Here is a 23,485-nt window from a genome sequence, read left to right as displayed (position 1 = left end):
TATGGGGTATTTGGGTTTCCTGAGATAACCACTTTTTATGCAGATTAGGTTTCCATTTGGGGGGGTTCCCAAGTGTATTTCTTGAATGGAAACCCATGCACAGATGTGAACCGGACCTAAGTTATACATTTTTCCATTTCATTTGAAAAAAGTTACTTATTAAGAAATTAATAGCAGCACAGTGGCTCAGTGGTTAGCGTTGCAGCGCTGGAGTCCTGGGTTCAAATCCTGCCAAGGACAACATCTGCAAGGAGTTTGTATGTTCTCTCCCTGTTTTCGTGGGTTTCCTCCGGGTATTCCGGTTTCCTCACGCCAAAGACATACTGATAGGGAATATAGATTGTGAGCCCTATATGGGACAGTGACTGGCAATGTCTGTAAAGTGCTGCAGAATATGATGGCGCTCTATAAGTAAGCATAATAAATAAATAAAAATAATAATAGCAGCAACAAATCTCAAAAAAGTTAGAATGGGGTTCACATAAAAAACAACTGGAGGGTCATCTAAGTCACATGATTGTATATAATAAGAGCAAGTTTCTCAGAAGCAAACATGGTCAGCGACTAACCAATCTGTAAAAAAAGATAAGTCTAAAATTGGTGAACAATTTTTAAGAATATCTGAATATTATACTGTATTCTATTGTAAAATAAACAGAAGTTTTCTGATTTACCTTTGCAAGTGATATATGCTTCATATTAAAGTTGACAACTAAGGTTTCACTTCTTAAAGTGCTCTACATACAAATGCCTCAGCAATCTTTTCATCTTTCATTTTACTATACTTTCCAAAGCATCTTACAATTTTGTGTTTGACTTTACATAGACTGCAGGTCTGCAGAGACAGCAGACATTGTGTTCCTTATAGATGAGTCTTGGAGTGTTGGAGAAGACAACTTTCAGATTATTAAAGACTTTATTAGAAGTATGATAAGCTCATTTCAGAACACAGAGATACTTGGAAAGGAAGGAATACGATTTGGAGTTGCGGTTTACGGAGATTCTCCAAGGTATCAAAGTATATTGGTAATGCTCACTCACTTTATGTTTGTGTGTTACTTAGTACATTATTGATGTCCTGAGCCCACATGCATATAAAATACTACTCTATGAAGTACTTAATATAACATTTTTATGTACCTGAGATGTATCTGTAAAAGACAATTTATACAAATAACTAGAAATGCTAGTAGTAAACAAAATAATTTGTATTTGATCAATTTTTTTCAAGGATGAGTATTGAATTGTCAGATTATGAAAGCACTCAAGAAGTACTGTTAGCACTCCAAAATGTTGCATATAAAGGAGGGAACACAAAGACGGGTGAAGCCCTTGCTTTTCTGGCAGATCGAGTATTTAACCCATCCATTTCTCGAGAAGATGTACCAAAGGTAAATTGAGTTAACAGTGTATTACAATATCCAGCATCATTTATATTATCGTATATTATTTACCAGGGAATAAAATGCACAGGTCTAGGTAGAAATATACCGTATGTACTGAAATATAGTAGCTTACTGTTACTTACTGAAGAAAGATGTAACCTTGAGCTTAACAATAAATCTCTGCCAGGCTTGAACTGGATACACTTAATGTGGAGGTGTCCCAAACTGATAAAATATTAGGTAGTAGTAGACATAGATCAATAATCTTAAAAGGGTTTTCCAGCATTATGATATTGATGACCTATCCATAGAATAAGTCTTTGATATCAGGTTGGTGGATTCCAGCACCCTGCACCCCCTCTAATCACTAGCTTGAAGTTTCACTGCCTACAATGCACAGTGTTGTACATTGTATAGTGGCTGACTTTGGTATTGCAGCACAGTGATTGATGAACCTGAGATCACTGACCTGTGAAGCATAAGCCACTTCTGTTGCAACAGCTGATTAATGGGAATAAAAGGAATTCACTGCTGACCTTTCCCTTTTTATGGCTTTTTCCATGAATTATTAAAAGTTACATTTTTTATGGTGCTGGATTTTACACTTTTGATCTGTTTCGCTTTAACAGCCTGAAAGTACAAGGGTTTATTTCTGTGCATCCGGAAATGACTAGAATGGATTATACTACAAGTGTGAGCTGTAACCTTTTCTCTTTGATCAGTGGAAGTTATAAAAATGTAAGTTTTAGGATCAGGAATCAGCTATACAGTATTTCTATAATACTGAATGTACTGAATCTAAGATGGTGTTTCTATAATACTGGAAAAGAAGGAAAACTTACACTTTTTACAGTCCCATTTCTTCATTATGAGAATGAGATAGAGGTGAATTACGTATCACTTTCTTATGCAAAAATGTACATGACTGCAGTGTGTTTGTTTACTGGATACTTGTGAACAGACATAGAATTAACCCCTTAAGGACCAGGCCATTTTTTGGTTTCGCATTTTCGTTTTTCCCTCCTCACATTTCAAGAGCCATAACTTTTTCATTTTTCAGTTCACAGAGTCACATGATGGCTTATTGTTTGCGGGACAAATTGTACTTTGTAATGGCATCATTCAATATGCGGTGCAATTTACTGGGAAGCTGGAAAAAAATTCAGAATGAGGTGCAATTGGAGAAAAAATGCATTTGCGCCATTTTTTTATGGGTTTAATTTTTACAGCGTTCACTGTTTGGTACAAATGACATGTTACCTGTGTTCTACGTGTCAGTACGAACGCGGTGATACCAAATTTATATAGTATTTGAAATGTTTTGATACTTTTAAAAAAATGATAAACTTTGCAAAATAGGAAAAAAATTTTGTGTCATCATGTTCTAACACCTGTAACTTTTTCATATTTCCATGTATGGAGCTGGTTGTGGTGTCTTTTTATGCGGGACAAGATGACGTTTCTATTGATACCATTTGGGGAAAGATCTGATGGTTTGATCACTTTTTATTCAATTTTTTATAGGAGGCAAAGTGTTGAAAAAAACGCTTTTTGGCGGTTTTTATTTTTTTTGCCGCTACGCCGTTCGCAGTACGGGATAAATGTTTTAATATTCTAATAGTTCGGGCATTTTGGAGCGCGGGGATACCTAATATGTTTATGTTTAATGTTCTTTAATTACTTTTATAGCTAATCTAGGGAAAGGGGGGTGATTTGAACTTTTATATTTTTTTTATTTTTTTAATACTTTTAAAAACTTTTTTTTTTCTTCTGTTACATTTATGATCAGACCCCTTAGGTACCTTGAAACCTAGGGGGTCTGATCGCTCATACTATTCACTGCAATACTACAGTATTGCAGTGAATAGGAAAATCGCAGCACTTCTATTAGACGATGCCTCTGGCATCGTCTAATAGATCTCATGCAGAGACAAGCCTGGAAGCCTTCAATAGGCTTCCGGCTGTCATAGCAACCGATCACCGCCCTCATGTGACGTTCAGGAGGGCGGCGATCAGCGAAACATGGCGGCGCCCATGCCGCCGGCGCCGTTTACACACTGCGGTCACGTTTGACCGCAGTGTGTAAAGGGTTAACAGCAGCGATCGGCTCGGGCACCGACTGCTGCTGTTATTGGCAGGTCCTGGCTGTATTATACAGCCGGCATCTGCCGTGTATGGAGCGAGCTCAGCGTGTGAGCTCGCTCCATACAGCCCCATGCGACCCATGACGTAGAGTTACGTCAAGGGTCGCTAAGGGGTTAAAGGGGTTGGCCACTTTCGGACCAAAATTAAAAAACAAATGTACAATAAAAAGTTATACAATTTTCCAATACACTTTCTATATCAATTCCTCTCAGTTTTCTAGATCTCTGCTTGCTGTCATTCATTCTGTTACTTCTAGAGGATAAAACTCTGACCATGGTCATGTGATTTACGGTCCATGGTCATGTGATGAGTACACAGGTGTACAGATGATTACCAGGCAGATGTCTGATTACTGTGCTGTATAACGAGCGGCACCTGCGTGCTCATCACATGACCATGGACCATAAATCACATGACCATGGTCAGAGTTTTATCCTCTAGAAGTAACAGAATGAATGACAGCAAGTCGAAATCTAGAAAACCGTGAGGAATTAATACAGAAAATATATTGGAAAATTGTACAACTTTTTATTGTACATTTGTTTATCAATATTGGTCCGAAAGTGGCCAACCCCTTTAACTATATGGATTCAGGTGAAGAAAAAACCATAACCATGAGTATTCTGCTCACGGCAACAGATCATTAATATTATGAATTTAGCTGGATCTCTTCCTCAATTCAGCCTAAGGTTAGGAAGCTATTGGAAGGTACAGGGTATAACTACAGTGACCTTTTAGACTTTATATTGCCAGTTCTAAAAAGTGATATATTTCTTGTGTGTAACTAAATATTCAATTATTTTCCAACACAGATTGTTTTGCTACTGACCGATGGTAAATCTGGAGATGCCGTAGAAGAGAAAGCTCAACGATTACAAGATAGAGGAGTTACATTGTTTGCTATTGGTTTGTGAATTTGATTTTCTATACAGCAATTTTCCTGAAAAATAGCTCCCAATAGTTTCTGTATTATGTAAAAAAATTATAAAAATGCAGGACTATTACTAGACCTCTATATGACACATTGAATGAATTGTATAAATAATCACAATTTAACTTAAGACTAAAATTCTGAGTATCATACATATCAGAACAGAATATGAGAAGTCATGTTTTCATTTCAACTTTATCCATGAGGAAATATGAGGAGACATAGGAGATTTGTTATACTGACTTCTTTACCAATATTATTGGTAGTATAATCAGCTGAATCAACCAAAGCCTATAAGAGCCAAAAAATGATATTTGTTAAAAGTTCTGTTGAGGTTTGGGCTCTTTATATAGTATGGTAGTCTCTGTGTCCTAAATGGATGATTCAGTGACACTCTGACATGTATTTATGATATGTCTGAAGATACCTTTAGGTGGATTTTCTCATTAGAGGCACAATTTATATAATGAAGAAGGTTGGAAGAAATCCAACCAACAATCCTACAAATTAGATCCAGAGAAGGGCAAAACTCTCTATGAGGCCAATAACAATTACTCCATATTAGAGGAATAATTCATCTGCAACTCCATGTATGGTAATGAGAGTAAATCCCTGGATCAGTGTCTCCCATTTCCATAAATCTAGTACCCATTTCTTGTAATAGGAAATTCTTCGAGAAAATTGTCCTAACCCCTCTTGAACATTTTAGGGCTGGTTCATGTGGAGCTTTTTGCAGGCGGATTTTGACGTGGAATCCACCTCAAAATCCGCCTGCAAAAACGGCTCCCATTGACTTTAATGGGAGCCGCTCAGTTTTTTTTCCCCGGCTAGCTAGTAGCAGAAAAAAGAAGCGAGATGTCCTATCTTGCCACGGATCCCACGACTGATTCAGCCGCGGCATCCGCGGCTCAAGACATGCTCCTGTTTAGGCCCATTCATTCGGACTTAATCAGGAGCAGGATGCCGTGACGGAATACCAATGCTGCATCAGCATACCGTCGTGGCTAGCTGCGTGGAATGTTCACATGGAGGAAAAGGTTTCCGCAACTTTGTGCTGGAGTAAAAAAAACCCACAAGTTAAAAAACACAAAATAAACTGCATAAAAAGCTTTAAAAATTGTGTCAAAAGTAGAGATGAGCGAACACTAAAATGTTCGAGGTACGAAATTCGATTCGAACAGCCGCTCAATGTTCGTGTGTTCGAACGGGTTTCGAACCCCATTATAGTCTATGGGGAACAGATACTCGTTAAGGGGGAAACCCAAATCCGTGTCTGGAGGGTCACCAAGTCCACTATGACACCCCAGGAAATGATGCCAACACCTCTGGAATGACACTGGGACAGCAGGGGAAGCATGTCTGGGGGCATCTAACACACCAAAGACCCTCTATTACCCCAACATCACTGCCTAACAACTACACACTTTCCACATTCAAAAAAACCTCTATCAAAGTGGGAAAATACCTGGAAACCTTCTTTACTCCCCAAATGGATGGACACAAACCCCAATTTAAGCTCAACAAACAGTAACAACCACCCCTTTAAATCACGTTCCCCATGACAACCACAAATGGAATAGGCAATGGGAATTCCAAAAGCCCTCACCCTTAACTGTCATTTTGAGTGTGTGTGTGTGTGTGTGTGTGTGTGTGTGTGAGTGATGTGGTAAGACCATCCAAAATTCACTTTTCTAGCCCTTAACATGAGCCCTTCCAAACAAAGTTACATGACCTTAAGCTGAGCTACCAGCAGAGATTGAGGCCCTTGGCATGAGTAGAGCCTTGCACCAGCAGTGTTTTTGGCACTTAGGGTGAGTTGAGCCTTGTACCAGCGTATGTCCCTTAACATCAGGCGGGCCCTAAGTTCTGCGCTTTGCACAAAAGTTCCACATTAACTAGGCTGAATGGTACAAAGATTAGTAGGCCCGAGAACCAGGAACAGGTCTTGCAATGGCTGTCGGATAACGCTTAAAGCACATTGTCCACCAGCCAGTCAGCCTCTACCTCCTCTTACCCAACAGTCTTGTCCTCCTTCCACCCAAAATTCCCAATCTTCCCAGAACAATAACCCCAACTGTCCCTGCTCCCCAGAGCTGTTCTCCCTTCCTTTGACTGTACCACAACCTGCCCCTCCATTTCGCGATTCCACGGACCTAACAGACGAGTATCTGTGTCCAGATGCTCAAACACTAGAGTCTCCTCCATTCCATCTCCGGTCGATTTGGTGGCGGATGACCAGCAACCCACCCTCATCGACGACGATGAGACGCAGTTGCTGTCAGGGCAGCCAGTTGACATGCGCATTGTGCAGGAGGAGGAGGCGAGACAGGAGTTGGAAGAGGAGGTGGTGGACGACGAGGACACCGACCCCACCTGGACAAGGCAGATGTCAAGCTGGGAAAGTAGTGTGGATGTTGAGGCAGGTGCAGCACCAAAAAGGGTAGCTAGAGGCAGAGACATGTCCAGAGGCAGAGGTCAGCTGCTTTGCCGAAGCCAGGCCAGACCCGGAATGTCCGAAGATGTTCCCTTTTGTACCCAGCCCAGAAAAACTCCCCCATCGAGGGCACGTTTCTTGAAGGTGTAGAGTTTTTTCAAGGAATGCGCCGAGGACAGATATAGTGTCGTCTACACAATTTGCCTCTCGAAATCGAGTAGGGGCCCTGAGAAGAGCAACCTGTCCACCACTTCAATGCACCGTCATTTGGAATCCAAGCAATGGAATCAGTGGCAGGCAGCAACGGCAGGACAAACGTCGCCCGCCGTTCATGCCACTGCCTCTGCTCACAGTGCTGGCGATGCACTCCAGAGGACGAGCCAGGACATCACTTCATCTGCCTCCGCCACTTTGTTGACTTCTCCCTCATCCTCCCCTGTTTCTGTCTTATCTCCTTCTCCTGCACCATCAAAGGCACCATCAGGCGCTTCTTTACAACAACCCACCATCTCTCAGACATTGGAGCGCCGGCAGAAATACACCGCTAACCACCCACCCACGCAAGCCTAGAACGCCAACATCGCTAAACTGCTGGCCCAGGAGAGGTTGGCGTTCCGGCTTGTTGAAACTCCCGCCTTCCCGGACCTGATGGCAACTGTGGCACCTCACTATGCCGTCTCTAGCCGTCTCAACTTCTCCCGGTGTGGCATCCCCGCCTTGCACCAGCACGTGTCACTCAACATCAGGTGGGCCCTTAGTTCCGCGCTTTGCTGCAAGGTCCACTTGACCACCGACACTTGGACAAGCGCCTGTGGTCAGGGATGCTGCAGTGCTTATCTTTAATGACAGGCAGGGTGAATGTGGTGGAGTCTGTTCCCCGGGTGCAAACTGGGGTGGCCTATCTCCTCTCCCAGGCCAAAATTCATGGCAGGAGTAGACTGAAACCCTACGACGCTGCAACCTCCACCACAGCTACTAGCGGCAAACGCTAAAACACTGGTGTGGGGAGACGTCAGCAGGCGGTGCTGAAGCTCATCAGCTTGGGGGACAGACAGCACAGTGCCTCCGAGGTCAGGGATGCCATCCTGGCTGAGATGGCATTTTTTTTTCCCTGCTACACCTGGGGCCTGGCATTTTTGCGCCTGTGATAATGGCTGGAACCTGGTAGCAGATCTGGAGCTTGCCAGACTCAAACACGGTCCACGCATGGCCCACGTTTTCCAACTTGTTGGTGCCATGTTTCTTTGAAACCTACACCATTGTGCCTGATATACAGGTCAAAGTGGGGCCATTTTCGTAAGTGAGAACTAGCCTCTGCTAGGCAGAAAACATTCAGAGCACACTCCTCTCATCTTCGCACCGTTGGCTGGCGGAGGAAGACGAGGGGGTTGGAGTGGCATCTGATGTCCCTATCCCACACGAGGCTAGAGGGTGCACTTCAGTGCATCCCATTGCTTCACCACAAATGGTGTGAAGGGGAGTGGAAAATGGAGGAAATGGAGAGTGACCCTTACAGTTGGGGCCAGCAAAGGCATGCCAAGTAACACACTGGCACACATGGCTGACTTCATCTTGGGTTGCTTTTCAACACATATTTCACATCATGAAGAACAAATAATACTGGATTTTTTCAAGCCTCGAACCCCGGTCTAGGTCTAATGTCTGTTCCTTTCTTATATTAGGGGAGAGGGAAAAAAAATTACTTCAGTGATACGTTTAGCGTACATAGACTGACTATTAATGTGTATCCCACTTAGTGTTGTTAGGGTTACACACCGTCACAACCTGGCTAAAGCTTCTATAGCTGTTAATAAAGTCAACATAACTTTACGGTATCCAAAAAGACAGCTGGTCCCGACAGAGAGCAAGACAAATGTCACCCAAAGCTGTGAGCTCTGAACACCCACAGTGACTTTGGCGTCATCATCATTATAAGGGAGCGGGTGGTAATAAATAACTTGGCAGTGCCTAAAACCCAAAAAGCTTATACAACTATATTTACATTAAGATACACAAATGAAACTTTTCAGTAGCATGTCATGAGACAAGCTGATAAGCTCTTCCTTTGTGCAGTGCTATTTGAAAGTTAAACGCTGCCTTTATTTTAATTCTGGAGAAGGTGCAGACATTAGATTTAGAACATGTTGTCTTCATTGTCCAAATCCTCTATATAGGTAACGTGTTTTTCGGGCCGAGCTGTCTGGGAACGAGCTGGTGCAGCACTGACAACCTGGGTGAATATGGCAAGAGCCTGAGATGTAGGGTGAATGAATCCCCAAATTATTTGTGGAATTCCCAGTGAGACAATGGCACTGTATACCAGTAGCAAAAATTGTGGGTGCACGTAACCCCCATATATTCTTTGAATTCCCAGTCAGACAATGGCACTGTATACCAGTAGTAAAAATTGTGGGTGCACATAACCCCCATATATTCTTTGAATTCCCAGTCAGACAATGGCACTGTATACCAGTATTAAAAATTGTGGGTGCACATAACCCCCATATATTCTTTGAATTCCCAGTCAGACAATGGCACTATATACCAGTAGTAAAAATTGTGGGTGCACATAACCCCCATATATTCTTTGAATTCCCAGTCAGACAATGGCACTGTATAGCAGTAGCAAAAATTGTGGGTGCACATAACCCCCATATATTCTTTGAATTCCCAGTCAGACAATGGCACTGTATACCAGTAGTAAAAATTGTGGGTGCACATAACCCCAATATATTCTTTGAATTCCCAGTCAGACAATGGCACTGTATACCAGTATTAAAAATTGTGGGTGCACATAACCCCCATATATTCTTTGAATTCCCAGTCAGACAATGGCACTGTATACCAGTATTAAAAATTGTGGGTGCACATAACCCCCATATATTCTTTGAATTCCCAGTCAGACAATGGCACTATATACCAGTAGTAAAAATTGTCGGTGCACATAACCCCCATATATTCTTTGAATTCCCAGTCAGACAATGGCACTGTATACCAGTAGTAAAAATTGTGGGTGCACATAACCCCCATATATTCTTTGAATTCCCAGTCAGACAATGGCACTGTATACCAGTATTAAAAATTGTGGGTGCACATAACCCCCATATATTCTTTGAATTCCCAGTCAGACAATGGCACTGTATACCAGTATTAAAAATTGTGGGTGCACATAACCCCCATATATTCTTTGAATTCCCAGTGAGACAATGGAACTGTATAGCAGTAGCAAAAATTGTGGGTGCACATAACCCCCATATATTCTTTGAATTCCCAGTCAGACAATGGCACTGTATACCAGTAGTAAAAATTGTGGGTGCACATAACCCCAATATATTCTTTGAATTCCCAGTCAGACAATGGCACTGTATACCAGTATTAAAAATTGTGGGTGCACATAACCCCCATATATTCTTTGAATTCCCAGTCAGACAATGGCACTGTATACCAGTATTAAAAATTGTGGGTGCACATAACCCCCATATATTCTTTGAATTCCCAGTCAGACAATGGCACTGTATACCAGTAGTAAAAATTGTGGGTGCACATAACCCCCATATATTCTTTGAATTCCCAGTCAGACAGTGGCACTGTATACCAGTATTAAAAATTGTGGGTGCACATAACCCCCATATATTCTTTGAATTCCCAGTCAGACAATGGCACTGTATACCAGTATTAAAAATTGTGGGTGCACATAACCCCCATATATTCTTTGAATTCCCAGTCAGACAATGGCACTATATACCAGTAGTAAAAATTGTGGGTGCACATAACCCCCATATATTCTTTGAATTCCCAGTCAGACAATGGCACTGTATACCAGTATTAAAAATTGTGGGTGCACATAACCCCCATATATTCTTTGAATTCCCAGTGAGACAATGGAACTGTATAGCAGTAGCAAAAATTGTGGGTGCACGTAACCCCCATATATTCTTTGAATTCCCAGTCAGACAATGGCACTGTATACCAGTATTAAAAATTGTGGGTGCACATAACCCCCATATATTCTTTGAATTCCCAGTCAGACAATGGCACTGTATACCAGTATTAAAAATTGTGGGTGCACATAACCCCCATATATTCTTTGAATTCCCAGTCAGACAATGGCACTGTATACCAGTATTAAAAATTGTGGGTGCACATAACCCCCATATATTCTTTGAATTCCCAGTCAGACAATGGCACTGTATACCAGTAGTAAAAATTGTGGGTGCACATAACCCCCATATATTCTTTGAATTCCCAGTCAGACAATGGCACTGTATACCAGTATTAAAAATTGTGGGTGCACATAACCCCCATATATTCTTTGAATTCCCAGTCAGACAATGGCACTATATACCAGTAGTAAAAATTGTGGGTGCACATAACCCCCATATATTCTTTGAATTCCCAGTCAGACAATGGCACTGTATACCAGTATTAAAAATTGTGGGTGCACATAACCCCCATATATTCTTTGAATTCCCAGTGAGACAATGGCACTGTATACCAGTATTAAAAATTGTGGGTGCACATAACCCCCATATATTCTTTGAATTCCCAGTCAGACAATGGCACTGTATACCAGTATTAAAAATTGTGGGTGCACATAACCCCCATATATTCTTTGAATTCCCAGTCAGACAATGGCACTGTATACCAGTATTAAAAATTGTGGGTGCACATAACCCCCATATATTCTTTGAATTCCCAGTCAGACAATGGCACTGTATACCAGTATTAAAAATTGTGGGTGCACATAACCCCCATATATTCTTTGAATTCCCAGTCAGACAATGGCACTGTATACCAGTATTAAAAATTGTGGGTGCACATAACCCCCATATATTCTTTGAATTCCCAGTCAGACAATGGCACTGTATACCAGTATTAAAAATTGTGGGTGCACATAACCCCAATATATTCTTTGAATTCCCAGTCAGACAATGGCACTGTATACCAGTATTAAAAATTGTGGGTGCACATAACCCCCATATATTCTTTGAATTCCCAGTCAGACAATGGCACTGTATACCAGTATTAAAAATTGTGGGTGCACATAACCCCCATATATTCTTTGAATTCCCAGTCAGACAATGGCACTGTATACCAGTAGTAAAAATTGTGGGTGCACATAACCCCAATATATTCTTTGAATTCCCAGTCAGACAATGGCACTGTATACCAGTATTAAAAATTGTGGGTGCACATAACCCCCATATATTCTTTGAATTCCCAGTCAGACAATGGCACTGTATACCAGTAGTAAAAATTGTGGGTGCACATAACCCCCATATATTCTTTGAATTCCCAGTCAGACAATGGCACTATATACCAGTAGTAAAAATTGTGGGTGCACATAACCCCCATATATTCTTTGAATTCCCAGTCAGACAATGGCACTGTATACCAGTAGTAAAAATTGTGGGTGCACATAACCCCAATATATTCTTTGAATTCCCAGTCAGACAATGGCACTGTATACCAGTATTAAAAATTGTGGGTGCACATAACCCCCATATATTCTTTGAATTCCCAGTGAGACAATGGAACTGTATAGCAGTAGCAAAAATTGTGGGTGCACGTAACCCCCATATATTCTTTGAATTCCCAGTCAGACAATGGCACTATATACCAGTAGTAAAAATTGTGGGTGCACATAACCCCAATATATTCTTTGAATTCCTAGTGAGACAATGGCACTATATACCAGTAGTAAAAATTGTGGGTGCACGTCACCCCAATATATTCTTTGAATTCCCAGTCAGACAATGGCACTATATACCAGTAGCAAAAATTGTGGGTGTATATAGCCCCAATTCTATTGCTAGGGGACTTGCAGGGTATTTCTGAGGTGAAGGTGGGGGGGCACACCGTTGGAACGGGGGTTTGGGGTGTATATATGGGGTATACGGGAATACACTGTCAGTGTGTTCCATTCAGGATCCTGGGAAAGCTGGGTTGCGGCGATTGAGCCCGTCAGTGCCACGTTACACTGACAAGCTTCTCCCTGGAATTGAAGTTATATGTAAGCCCAATATATTCTTTGAATTCCCAGTGAGACAATGGCACTATATGGCAGTAGCAAAAATAGTGGGTGTATATAGCCCCAATCCTATTGCTAGGGGACTTGCAGGGTATTTCTGGGGTGAAGGTGGGGGGGCACACCGTTGGAACGGGTATCGGGGGTATATATCGGGTATACGGGAATACACTGACAGTGTATTCCATTCAGGATCCTGGGAAAGCTGGGTTGCGGCGATTGAGCCCGTTAGTGCCACGTTACACTGACAAGCTTCTCCCTGGAATTTAGCTCTTATAAGAGCTGTTGGTTGTCTTCTCCTTCCTATCTAGCCTGTCCCTGCCTACCCAGAATCTAACCCCTAGCTAACTGGACGGAAACCTCCGTCCCCGGTGAATTGCAAGCTCAGAATGACGCGAAGCTGGGCGGCGCTGTTCTTTTAAATTAGAGGTCACATGTTTTCGGCAGCCAATGGGTTTTGCCTGTCCCACCTACCCTGCGCTGTTATTGGAGCAAAAAAGGTGCCAGGGAAGGTGGGAGGGGAATCGAGTAATGGCGCACTTTACCACGCGGTGTTCGATTCGATTCGAACATGCCGAACAGCCTAATATCCGATCGAACATGAGTTCGATAGAACACTGTTCGCTCATCTCTAGTCAAAAGACATTATGTGAAAAGAAGGGCAGGAACCCATAACCCGCATTTTTATTTTTCTCCTTTGTTTAGATTTCTTTAATAAAATATGTATAACTTTATATAGCTTGTCTTACATGTATCAAGTTTTATTTATGCTGGATGCTTGTTTAATGCTGTTTCCATAATTAGGCCCTTCCCCATAATTTAATGTACCATATAATGTGGCACAAACAATAGGGTGCCTCCTTATATAGCCCTCACATAATGCGCCCGGTCTCCTCTGTGACCATTTTATCAATATACTACGCTACAAAAAAAATTTAATACTCACCGAACACATTGCTACAGAATGGCCTGCAGGCTCTGGCTGTAGTAATGTCTCTGACTTGGTGCTCACTGTACCTCTGTGCCAAAGCCTGAATGGTGGAGCACAAAGCTGATAACTTTGTGTTCCAATATTGTCTTCAACCTTATCTGCATCCTAAGAATACAGATAGATTTGAAATCGCTATGGTGTAAAATGTAAGAATATCCCGCTCAACCTAGATTGGCTGAAGGGTCCCCACTATCATAAGGCTCAGTGTAGATGTACAGTTTGCCATATGGTTTGTGACACACATTTGGTTCATTTGTTTAATATGTTGGGAAGTGGGCCGGGGGAAGAACATCTCAGCCAGATATATTCATTATAAACCCATCAAGAGTTATACTGAAAATCTACGTCAGTTACTAACTGATATACATTTCCATTCTGGCCCTGGCACAGCAGGCAACCCAGTCTGAAAAGCCACTTTCTGTAAATGTGTAAATGTATTTGGATATATTTTTGAATATAATTTGTTTAATTTGATATAAAAATATAATTTGATATGATTGTAGCATCAGAACATGGGTAAAGTAAATGGCATGGTTGAAAATATGGTACTATGATATTACCTATGATACCTATGATATTTTGCTTTAGTTTTTAATATTTAATGTTAGTTTTTAATATTTTTTTAAACTGATTGTTGATGTATTTTGACCATAATGCTAAGTGGAAAAGCTAATCAGCAGATATATATATTTATCATTTTATTCATGTCTTACTTAGGCATAAAGAATGCTGACCGAAGGGAGTTAATAAAAATTGCATCTGACCCTAGTGAAGAACATGTCTTTATTGTTAGTGACTACTGGTCTCTCTTTGATATGCTGCCTCGGATTGCCAGAAGAATGTGTTTCAGTGCCTCAGAGCCACCAAGGCCAATCAAACAGATTGTAGAAAGTGAGTCTTTTAAGAACTTTCAACCATCACTTGGACAAATAGCTCATATTTTACATTCATATTTTAGCTAAATATTTTTAATAGCCTATAACATGGTAAAATGGTATGTCAAAAGATTTTTGTAGAATAGGACCTCAGTTCTCGCACGGTCTGAACTTCCCTGCACTACTAGGAGAGTTAGGCTAAGGCCCCACAGCTTTTTTTGTTGCAGATTTTGCTGCGTTTTTTTGAGCCAAAGCCAATAATGGCTGAAAAAGGAATGTGAAATATATAGGAAGTTCTTATACTTCTACCTTCTGCTCAATCCACTCCTGCTTTGGCTCAAAAAACCGCAACAAAATCTGCAACAAAAAAAGCTGTGTTTCCGCAATGTGGGGCTTCAGCCTTGTGCTTTCCTCTACTTGCCAAAGCAGGTAAAGCTAATAATGTTTAATTTACACCATTAGTATAACTATGCATTGTGTGTAACATAGGGTACCTTTTCATATATACTTGGATATTTTATTCTTAAAATATTCCTTGATTCTCCCAGGTGAAAAAATTATTGGTCCACGAGATCTGATAGTGAGTGAACAGAATTACAATTCAATGCGTATTACATGGAGCCCAGCCACAGGGGATGTAACAGGCTACCAAGTTGTTTTAAATTCTCTGGCACCTTCTGGCCGTCTTAATACCCATGACCAAAGACAGGTAAGTAGTGACCTCAACCTATTTTTACAAAAATTCACTAGCTAAGCTGTATTCACACATTGCAGATTTGTTCAGTATATCGCAACAGTTATATTAAAGGTGTTGGCTTGGATTTTTTATCCTTAAGATAGGCCATAATTATAGTGGTCTGACAGCCAGTTTGGATGTTCATAGCCACTTCCGATATTCATACAATGCACAGCATAGAAGCAGTTGGCTCATGTGCTATATAGTGGCTGACTCAGTGCCCATTGACTTTATTTCTAGGCCTTCAAGGATAGCCCATAAAAATTGTGGCCAACCCCTTTAAGTCAAAATTAGGAATAGAAGCAAAGAAGGGTATACAGTAGTGGGGAAACATTTCAGGCAAGTGTGAAGAATGCTAGTGTTAATAGTTTATTTCTGTCAATCAATACAATGAAGTGAATGAACAAAAGATAAATCTAAATCAAATCAATATATGGAGTGACCACCCTTTGGAGAAGTAGTCTTGGAAGTGATAATATGGACCATCATTGAGTCTATCTGAGATAACATGAAGAGTCAGAAGGATTTCAGAAAACCTACATCCTTAGAAGATATGTGGTTAGTTATCCAAGAGTTGTGGAACAATCTCCCGTCTGAGTTCCTTCAAAAGTGTGTGCAAGTGTACCTAGAAGAATTATTAACACTTCTGTTTTTGAAAGCATTCTTACTTTTTACATATCTGCCTAAAACACTGTATCCTTCCATTGTATTTCCCCTGCCTTCAGGATCCACCCCTGGTTTTGGTTTGCCTGATGCAGAATACTGAACAAATCTGCAGTATGTGAATAAGATTTAATGGGATCCTATCATTTAAACTCAATTTTTTTCTGCCTATCACGTAGGAATAGCCTTAGAAAAGGCTATTCTTCTCCTACCTTTAGATGTCTTATCCAGGCCGCCGTTCGGTTAAAATCCCGTTTTTTGCCAGTATGCAAATGAATTTTTTCGCAGCACTGGGGGCGGGCCCCAACGCTCAAACAGCACTGGGGGTATCCCCAATGCTGCAAGAGAACTCTCCAGCGCCACCTCCATCTTCTTCAGGAACGCGGTCTTGACACATCTTCTTCCAGGATTTTGGCTTCAAACTTCTAGGCCTCGGACCTAGGGCAAAGCCGACTGCTGCCTACAATACTGTAATCAATCACCCAAAGAAATACCCACAATTTATGCATATTAGCATAAGCCATGCTGTTTTGCGGTCTTATTTCTGGAGCTGTCTTAATTGTTGGCAAGTGTGCTAGTCAGTTGTCAGATCTAACATTTTAGTAGACTTGCGTATGACTCAACAGGGATTCGACTTAGGTATGACCCATCATTAATATTTAGATGTTGGTATGTATGGATGTATGGGGCCTATATTCTGATGTAGACCCATATCCAAGATTATCTCAGCACCTTGCATACATAAGAAACAGTAAGACTTCATGGCAATATTTAACTCTTTTTATATATATCTCTTTCCATCTATATCTATCTATATGCTATTGTTTGCATCTATGGTGGTCTAATACAATTTTTCGCTTGCTTTTTTTTATTATTATTAGATTACATTGGACAGTAACAAACACACAGTATTTATTAAAGATCTGAAGCCTTCTACTGAATATTTATTCACTGTTCTGGCCACATATCCGAATGTGATTGGAGATCCAGCTACAGTTAGAGGAAAGACAAGTATGTGTTTAAGGTTTGATTTTCTGTACAAATATGGTGATACCCTGTAAGATATATTAACCATTATATTCCTATTACGAAATTTTTTTAAAAAAAATAGCAAATGATTATAGGAAGTATTTCAGTTTTTTTTAAAAATAATTACATCTATGATGTCATAGCCATAATCCACCAATCAGCTGATTAAAGGGGGTTCTCCATTTCCATGAGATGTGATACACAAGAGTGGATGTAGCATCTTTGGCGCCACAAGCAAAATTATGTCAGGGGACCCCCAAGCAAAAGACTTTAAAAAAAATAAGATGAAACAGAGCAAAAAAAGTTTATAATGCCCCTTATTCCCCCACAGAGTATGAAGCCCCCTTAGTACCCTTACATATTATAATACCTACTTAGTGGCCCCACATATTAATGTCCTTATACTGGCCCCCCTAGTTCCCCCACAAAGTATAATGTCTCCTTAGTGTTCTCATGGACTGAAAAACAGCTGACACCTATTGGATTATTGCAATATGTATATTAATATGATCCATTAAATTACATTGGTGAAGGAGTTTTAGGCCGACACAGTGAAACGTGTTCAGTCGACAAGAGCCAAGTCCTAGCCCAACACACATGGAATTCACAGAGGTTTTTTGTTTGTTTGTTTTTTAATTTCTTAGCTTTGGAAACTGCTTCAGGCAAATGAATAAAGGTTCTAGTCTATATATGAAGAATATGCAAATATGTTACCCAGGATGTAAATAGGGAAACACTGCGCCTGTATGCTGCCCTCTATTGGAAGCAGCTCCCTTGAATATCATGCCCGACTTTCCAACAAGCCTTTAATTGCAATTATGCGGGATTTTGCCAAGTCAGTATCATCCCAACTGTGGACGGCTGTTTTGATCTCATTGGATCTCATCAGCACAGTCTAGGGAGAACTGACTTAGCAGAAGTGAGAGACTTCTAGACCAGATTATGGGGATATTGTCATTCCTTAGGGAGAGACCAACATGTAGGTGTGTGGAGTCTTATAAAGCCATTTTCGCCCACTGTGGGGGATTATGGGAAGAATATGCAAATATGTTTCCCAGGATGTAAATAGGGAAACACTGCCTCTGTATGCTGCCCTCTATTGTAATCAGCTCCAATGAACATCATGGCTTTATAAGACTCCAATACAATATGCTGTATGAGACGGCTACTTCTTATTATGTATTGCAGATACCACAAATACAAGGACAGTGGATTTCAATCCACATATTCATACAGCTGCATCAATGGCTGGTTAAGTACCCCGATGGCTTTGAAAGCTCTGCTGTATAACTGTGTATAGTTAAATAACCACTGCCAATAATTCCAACCTCAATTTGTAGTGTATTGACACATATCGGCCAAACAGATGTAAAGGGGATGCTTTTTGAACTTGTGCAGATCACAAATGTAATATAAACACCCTCATATGTAGGCTTGCACAAAATTTGCGATATTGTACGTAACCTTTTTAGCATGGTATATTCTCTCCTTACTGCTGCTGGTTTCTCCTTATTACTGGCTTGTGTTATTACAGCCACACTGTCAAGTCAGGAGATTTAACCATTTGTCTGCCTACTTGAAAAAAACTTTTAGTGCAGAGACATGGTAAGGGTTAAATGTTCTGACTTGCCAGCATGGCTATAATTAACACAAATCCATGATAAGGAGAGGTCAGGAGAAGTTGAAAAGAAAACAGGAGGTGAAGGGTTATACAGAGGACTTTTATCACATGTTGTAGGCTTGCAGCGCTCATAATAGAAGACCGTACAGTGGGCATTAGCTCAGCCCTTCTGCTGTTTTCTCACATGTCGTCTCAAGCACAACTGGGAAATAAACTAGCAGAGGGGGAGTCTATTGTGTACTTCAAGGCGCATCTCCTGCAAAGTATTCCTTTCTTCACCTTTTTTTTAACCAGTGTGTCAGCTATCTGTATAAACAAATTTTTCAAATTGGGCAATAGGCAAGATTACATAGGACTGTATGGTGAGGCGTTTTTTTGGTCAGGATTTTGAGGCAGATTCCTGACCAAATTCCTGACCAAAAAACTCTGTGAACTCAGCCTTAGGGCTAGTTCACACGTAGGCAAAGGGGCAGATTTTGACAGCGGATTTTGCTTCAAAATTCGCCCCTTTACAATGGTGGTCTATGTAGACCACCGGGCTCTTTTTTTTCCGCTAGCGGCGGGCTGCCGCTAGCGGAGAAAAGAAAGGACATGCCCTTTCTTCAGGCGGAAGCCGCGCGGCTTCTGCCCCCGGCAGCTCCCTCCTATGTCGGCTCATTCATTTGAGCCGACAGCGGAGGGGAAAGCCGCGACCGCGATGGTCGCGGCAGGTGGGTTTTGACAAGAGAGAGACGCGGCTCACTGCGTCTCTCTCGGTGTCAAAACCCGCGCGGGCAGTTCACGTGTGAACTGTCCCTTAGACTAGTGAGCTGCAGCAAAAAACGCTACAGAAAAGACCACAGAATAATTTTTTCCTGCAGTGCTTTTCACAGAAAGTACACAGTTTTCCTCTAGGGAATTTCTGTCCCTATTGTACTGAAAACTGAAAGGGAAAGCACCAGGGTTTCTGCAGGTATAATCGACATGTTACGATTTACAAAAACACCACAGCTTTTGAAATCTCAGCTTTTTGCTGCGAATATTTAACTTAAGCTATTAAATTCAATGACAACAGTTATCTTCAGTTTTGTTCAGGTGTATAGATAAAAACATAGATGTCTATTTGTCTCATATTTAAAGCTTCGGTGCCTCCTGTAACTAATTTCCGGGTAATAGAAGAGAGACTTTTTGGCTTGAAGGTCGCATGGACCCCTCCTTTGGGGAAACTTGATGGCTACAAAATTTATATTCCAAGATGTAAGTAATGCAATATATTATTTCCTTTACTGAAAAAATACCTTAATAAGTATTTATGCAAATATGATTGATTTAGGGCTGAATATACTATATACCATCTATACTGAATAGGTAGCTGCTGAGAAATAAGGAAAACCTCTCTGTCTTACAAACCTGTCTTATTAAAAAATACTACTTTAGATAAGAAACCTATAAACAGAGTTAGGGAAGCATTCCAGAAAACGTCAAACTATAGGATGAACTAAATCTATTTTCACTCTATGTTTTTATAAATGACTATACAAGAAACACTCAGAAGTGGTCACCAGTGCCAAACAATGTGAACAAGCAATGCATGTGCCCATTTTCATGGCAGCAATAGATATATGAACATAAAAGTTACGATAGCATGCTGCTAACACCAATAGCATTGCTGCCAATAGATGAAAATAAGGTTCTTAGTAACATTTTGATCAAACTGTATAAGCCCATCTGCTTACACGATTTCTTTTAGATGGGACCCTCAACAAAAATGACTCACCTCTATTTGGGTGAGTTCCCTCCAATAATTTAAAGGCATATTAGCCATATTAAGCCTAGCATACACTACAGTCTACACTCTTCCCTTCTAAATAAATTAATAGGGATTGTAGTTCAACCATATTAATCTCTAATTAAGATGAACTTAATGCAGATGGGGGGCAAACCAGAGGGATACAGAGGGGCCCCAGTGATAGCTTTGTACAACACAGACCCTTAATGCAAGTAAGTGCATAATTCCTTAAAGTGAACAAACCACGGGATCAGTACTTTACCTCTATGGAATTAACATTGTCTACTTTATTAGCTAACAGGCCTGGATTTACCTATGAACAAATTTTAAATGGAGACGTCTCATCACACACTATTGATAATCTAGAGGAAGAAAAAGAATACACTGTCAGTATCTATGCCGTATACCCTGAAGGACCTAGCCAACCAGTGTCAGCAGTGGGCCGTACATGTAAGCAAACTCTTATTACTGTTTTTATGGTACTTAAACATAGTCTATTAGGTAAGAAGATATATTTGATTATAGTAGAAATGTAAATGTTTCTGAATTAAAATCAGTTAAAATGTTTCACTTTACATCATTTCGAGGTTCACTAATGGTTTATTTTTGTTTATATTTTATAGTGAAGTTACTTTCTGTCAGAAGTTTGACTTTACAGAATATCACAACTGGAACTATTCGAGCACACTGGACTTCAGTTCGAGGAGCCACAGGCTATCGACTTACTTGGTCATCTGCAGGTAAAATCATTGTACTAATTCTTTTTGGATTTCAATTGTTTTGTAAGTGGGTAGAAAATCAGTTAGATTTTGGATAGTGTTGTTGTGGGTTTTGGGATTCTGACCACCACATACAGATTTTATATAGCATGAAGTTTACTTTGTAAAACAAACCTATAACAGAATTTCTAAATGTATTTTTATAATGCAGAAGGATTTGATCAAAATGTCAACCTGGCAGACAGCTACTCTCAGTACCTAATTCAAGGACTGCGCCCTGACACTGAATATACAGTAACTATCAATCCAATTTTTGTAGACATAGAGGCCCCTATAGTTACTGCAAAAGCTACAACCTGTGAGTATAACTTTACTTAAAGTGTTATGAACAGTTTATGTTTTAAGGATTAAAGAGGATCTTTCACCGACTCCATCAACTTCAGTTCTTTGCATTCTTTATTAAGTGACACTCCATTGATGCATAGAGAATTTTTTACCTAGCCCCCACTGTTACTGAGCAATCAGTGCAGTTAATTTTGGTGCCTAATTAGACTCTCTGCTATGAAGTGGGTGGTCTTGAGCAAGACTAGACAAGGAGGTATGAATGAGAACCCTGGCGCTATCCTACTTGCCACTTTGGGCCTGAGACCACCCACCTGACAGTAGCATATCAGGCACAAAAACTTACTTCACTGTTTATTGGCAGATGTGGTGAAAGTTCCTCTTTAATATAATAAATAATAAAATATGATACATTATCTTTACTTACCATAATATTTTAGTGGCTTCAAGCTCTGTGCAGAGTCTGAAAGCAAGTGCAGTGACCATCACTACAGCATTGATATCTTGGAATGCAGTGCAAGGTGCTTCAGGATATAGACTGGCATGGGGCCCAACTCCAGGTAAGAACAATTTGTATACATATACAGGTGATATCACTGAAAGAGAGACTATATGTACCTGATGTTAGATGAAGAAATGGTTCATTACAGGGTGCAGACAATGATGGAGGCTGCATTGGTGCAAAATACTGATAATGTGTCCACTCACACACCTAAAAACTATGAGGGGAGTGCATGTCTAGTATTCGAAATGCACACAATTTGAGGAAATTCTCATATTTCAAATGAATGTGAGAGACAGGAGCTGGTGTCAATAGGGAAACCAGGGAAAAAATAAAGAAATGCAGGATTTCAATGAAAGGAGGCAAAATTTGTTAATTAAGTATATTACAAAGTGTATTATAGGGGTTGTGCAGGATTAGAAAACATGGCTCATATCTGTTTTTCAGGAAGTGACATCATGTCCGTGGGTCACTTGGCCATGCTGTAGTTCAGTCTCATTCACTTTAAAGGGATCCTATCATTAAAACACAATTTTTTCTCTATTCTATTTTCGCTATTCTTCTCCTACCTTTAGATGTCTTCTCCGCGCCGCCATTCTGTATAAATCCTGTTTTTTCTCAGTATGCAAATGAGTTCTCTCGCAGCACTGGGGCGGGCCCAAGCACTCAAACAGCACTGGGGGCGTCCCCAATGCTGCAAGAGAACTCTCCAGCGTCGCCTCCATCTTCTTTACGAACGGACTCTTCACGCGTCTTCTTCCGGCACGGGTGGTCAAACTTCTAGGCCTCCGGCAGAGCCGACTGCACATGCCCGTGGCCACAAGAAAAATAGCCGCTTGCACAGTAAGTAGTGGCCATTTTCTTGTGGCCTGTAGCTGTAGCATGGCCATGTGACCAAAAGACGTGCAGAATAAAAGAACTGAAGTGCTTGCAATATGAATTGCTCAGAAAAACTCTGGTTGATACTGTTGATGCAACTTTATTTATATTGCCCCTTATAATTATAGGTATAGCAGCATTCATACAATGTTCAAGAACTGTATTTATGTATAATCTACCGTACATATTTTTTTTCAAATTTTCCTTTTACCTTAAAGAATTTATAGGCAGAGATCGCCCCCGACAGCTTGCACTGAATAATACACTGACTTCTTTTGAGCTGAAAAACTTGGTACATAACACAGAATATGTGATTTCTTTATATGTGCTCTTTGGTTCAGCGGTGGGACCAGGAATCTCTACAACTGTCCGAACCTGTAAGTATTGAATGGATTATTTTATACTACTTTACTAGCAAACTTTTGACCTGAGGCCCC

The 23,485-nt window shown here is 40.6% G+C and overlaps 1 protein-coding gene across 1 annotated transcript in view; it reads left to right on the top strand.

Moving 5' to 3' along the window:
* Positions 1-513: 513 nt before the first annotated feature.
* Positions 514-23,485, top strand: part of LOC142204542 (uncharacterized) — a 252,351-nt gene continuing 229,379 nt past the window's right edge. Inside the window, exons 1-13 of the mRNA XM_075275859.1 lie at positions 514-556; positions 827-1,010; positions 1,232-1,391; positions 4,343-4,436; positions 14,632-14,805; positions 15,338-15,498; positions 17,070-17,199; positions 19,958-20,074; positions 20,901-21,056; positions 21,230-21,346; positions 21,537-21,683; positions 22,108-22,227; positions 23,267-23,425. Coding sequence (XP_075131960.1) covers positions 514-556; positions 827-1,010; positions 1,232-1,391; positions 4,343-4,436; positions 14,632-14,805; positions 15,338-15,498; positions 17,070-17,199; positions 19,958-20,074; positions 20,901-21,056; positions 21,230-21,346; positions 21,537-21,683; positions 22,108-22,227; positions 23,267-23,425 — 1,762 coding nt within the window. The remainder of the gene's footprint in view (positions 557-826; positions 1,011-1,231; positions 1,392-4,342; positions 4,437-14,631; positions 14,806-15,337; positions 15,499-17,069; positions 17,200-19,957; positions 20,075-20,900; positions 21,057-21,229; positions 21,347-21,536; positions 21,684-22,107; positions 22,228-23,266; positions 23,426-23,485) is intronic.

Source organism: Leptodactylus fuscus, chromosome 5, assembly GCF_031893055.1.
Source record: "Leptodactylus fuscus isolate aLepFus1 chromosome 5, aLepFus1.hap2, whole genome shotgun sequence".
Classification (NCBI taxonomy): domain Eukaryota; kingdom Metazoa; phylum Chordata; class Amphibia; order Anura; family Leptodactylidae; genus Leptodactylus; species Leptodactylus fuscus.
Note: the sequence above shows the minus strand (reverse complement) of the source record. Positions and strands in the feature narration are given on the sequence as shown.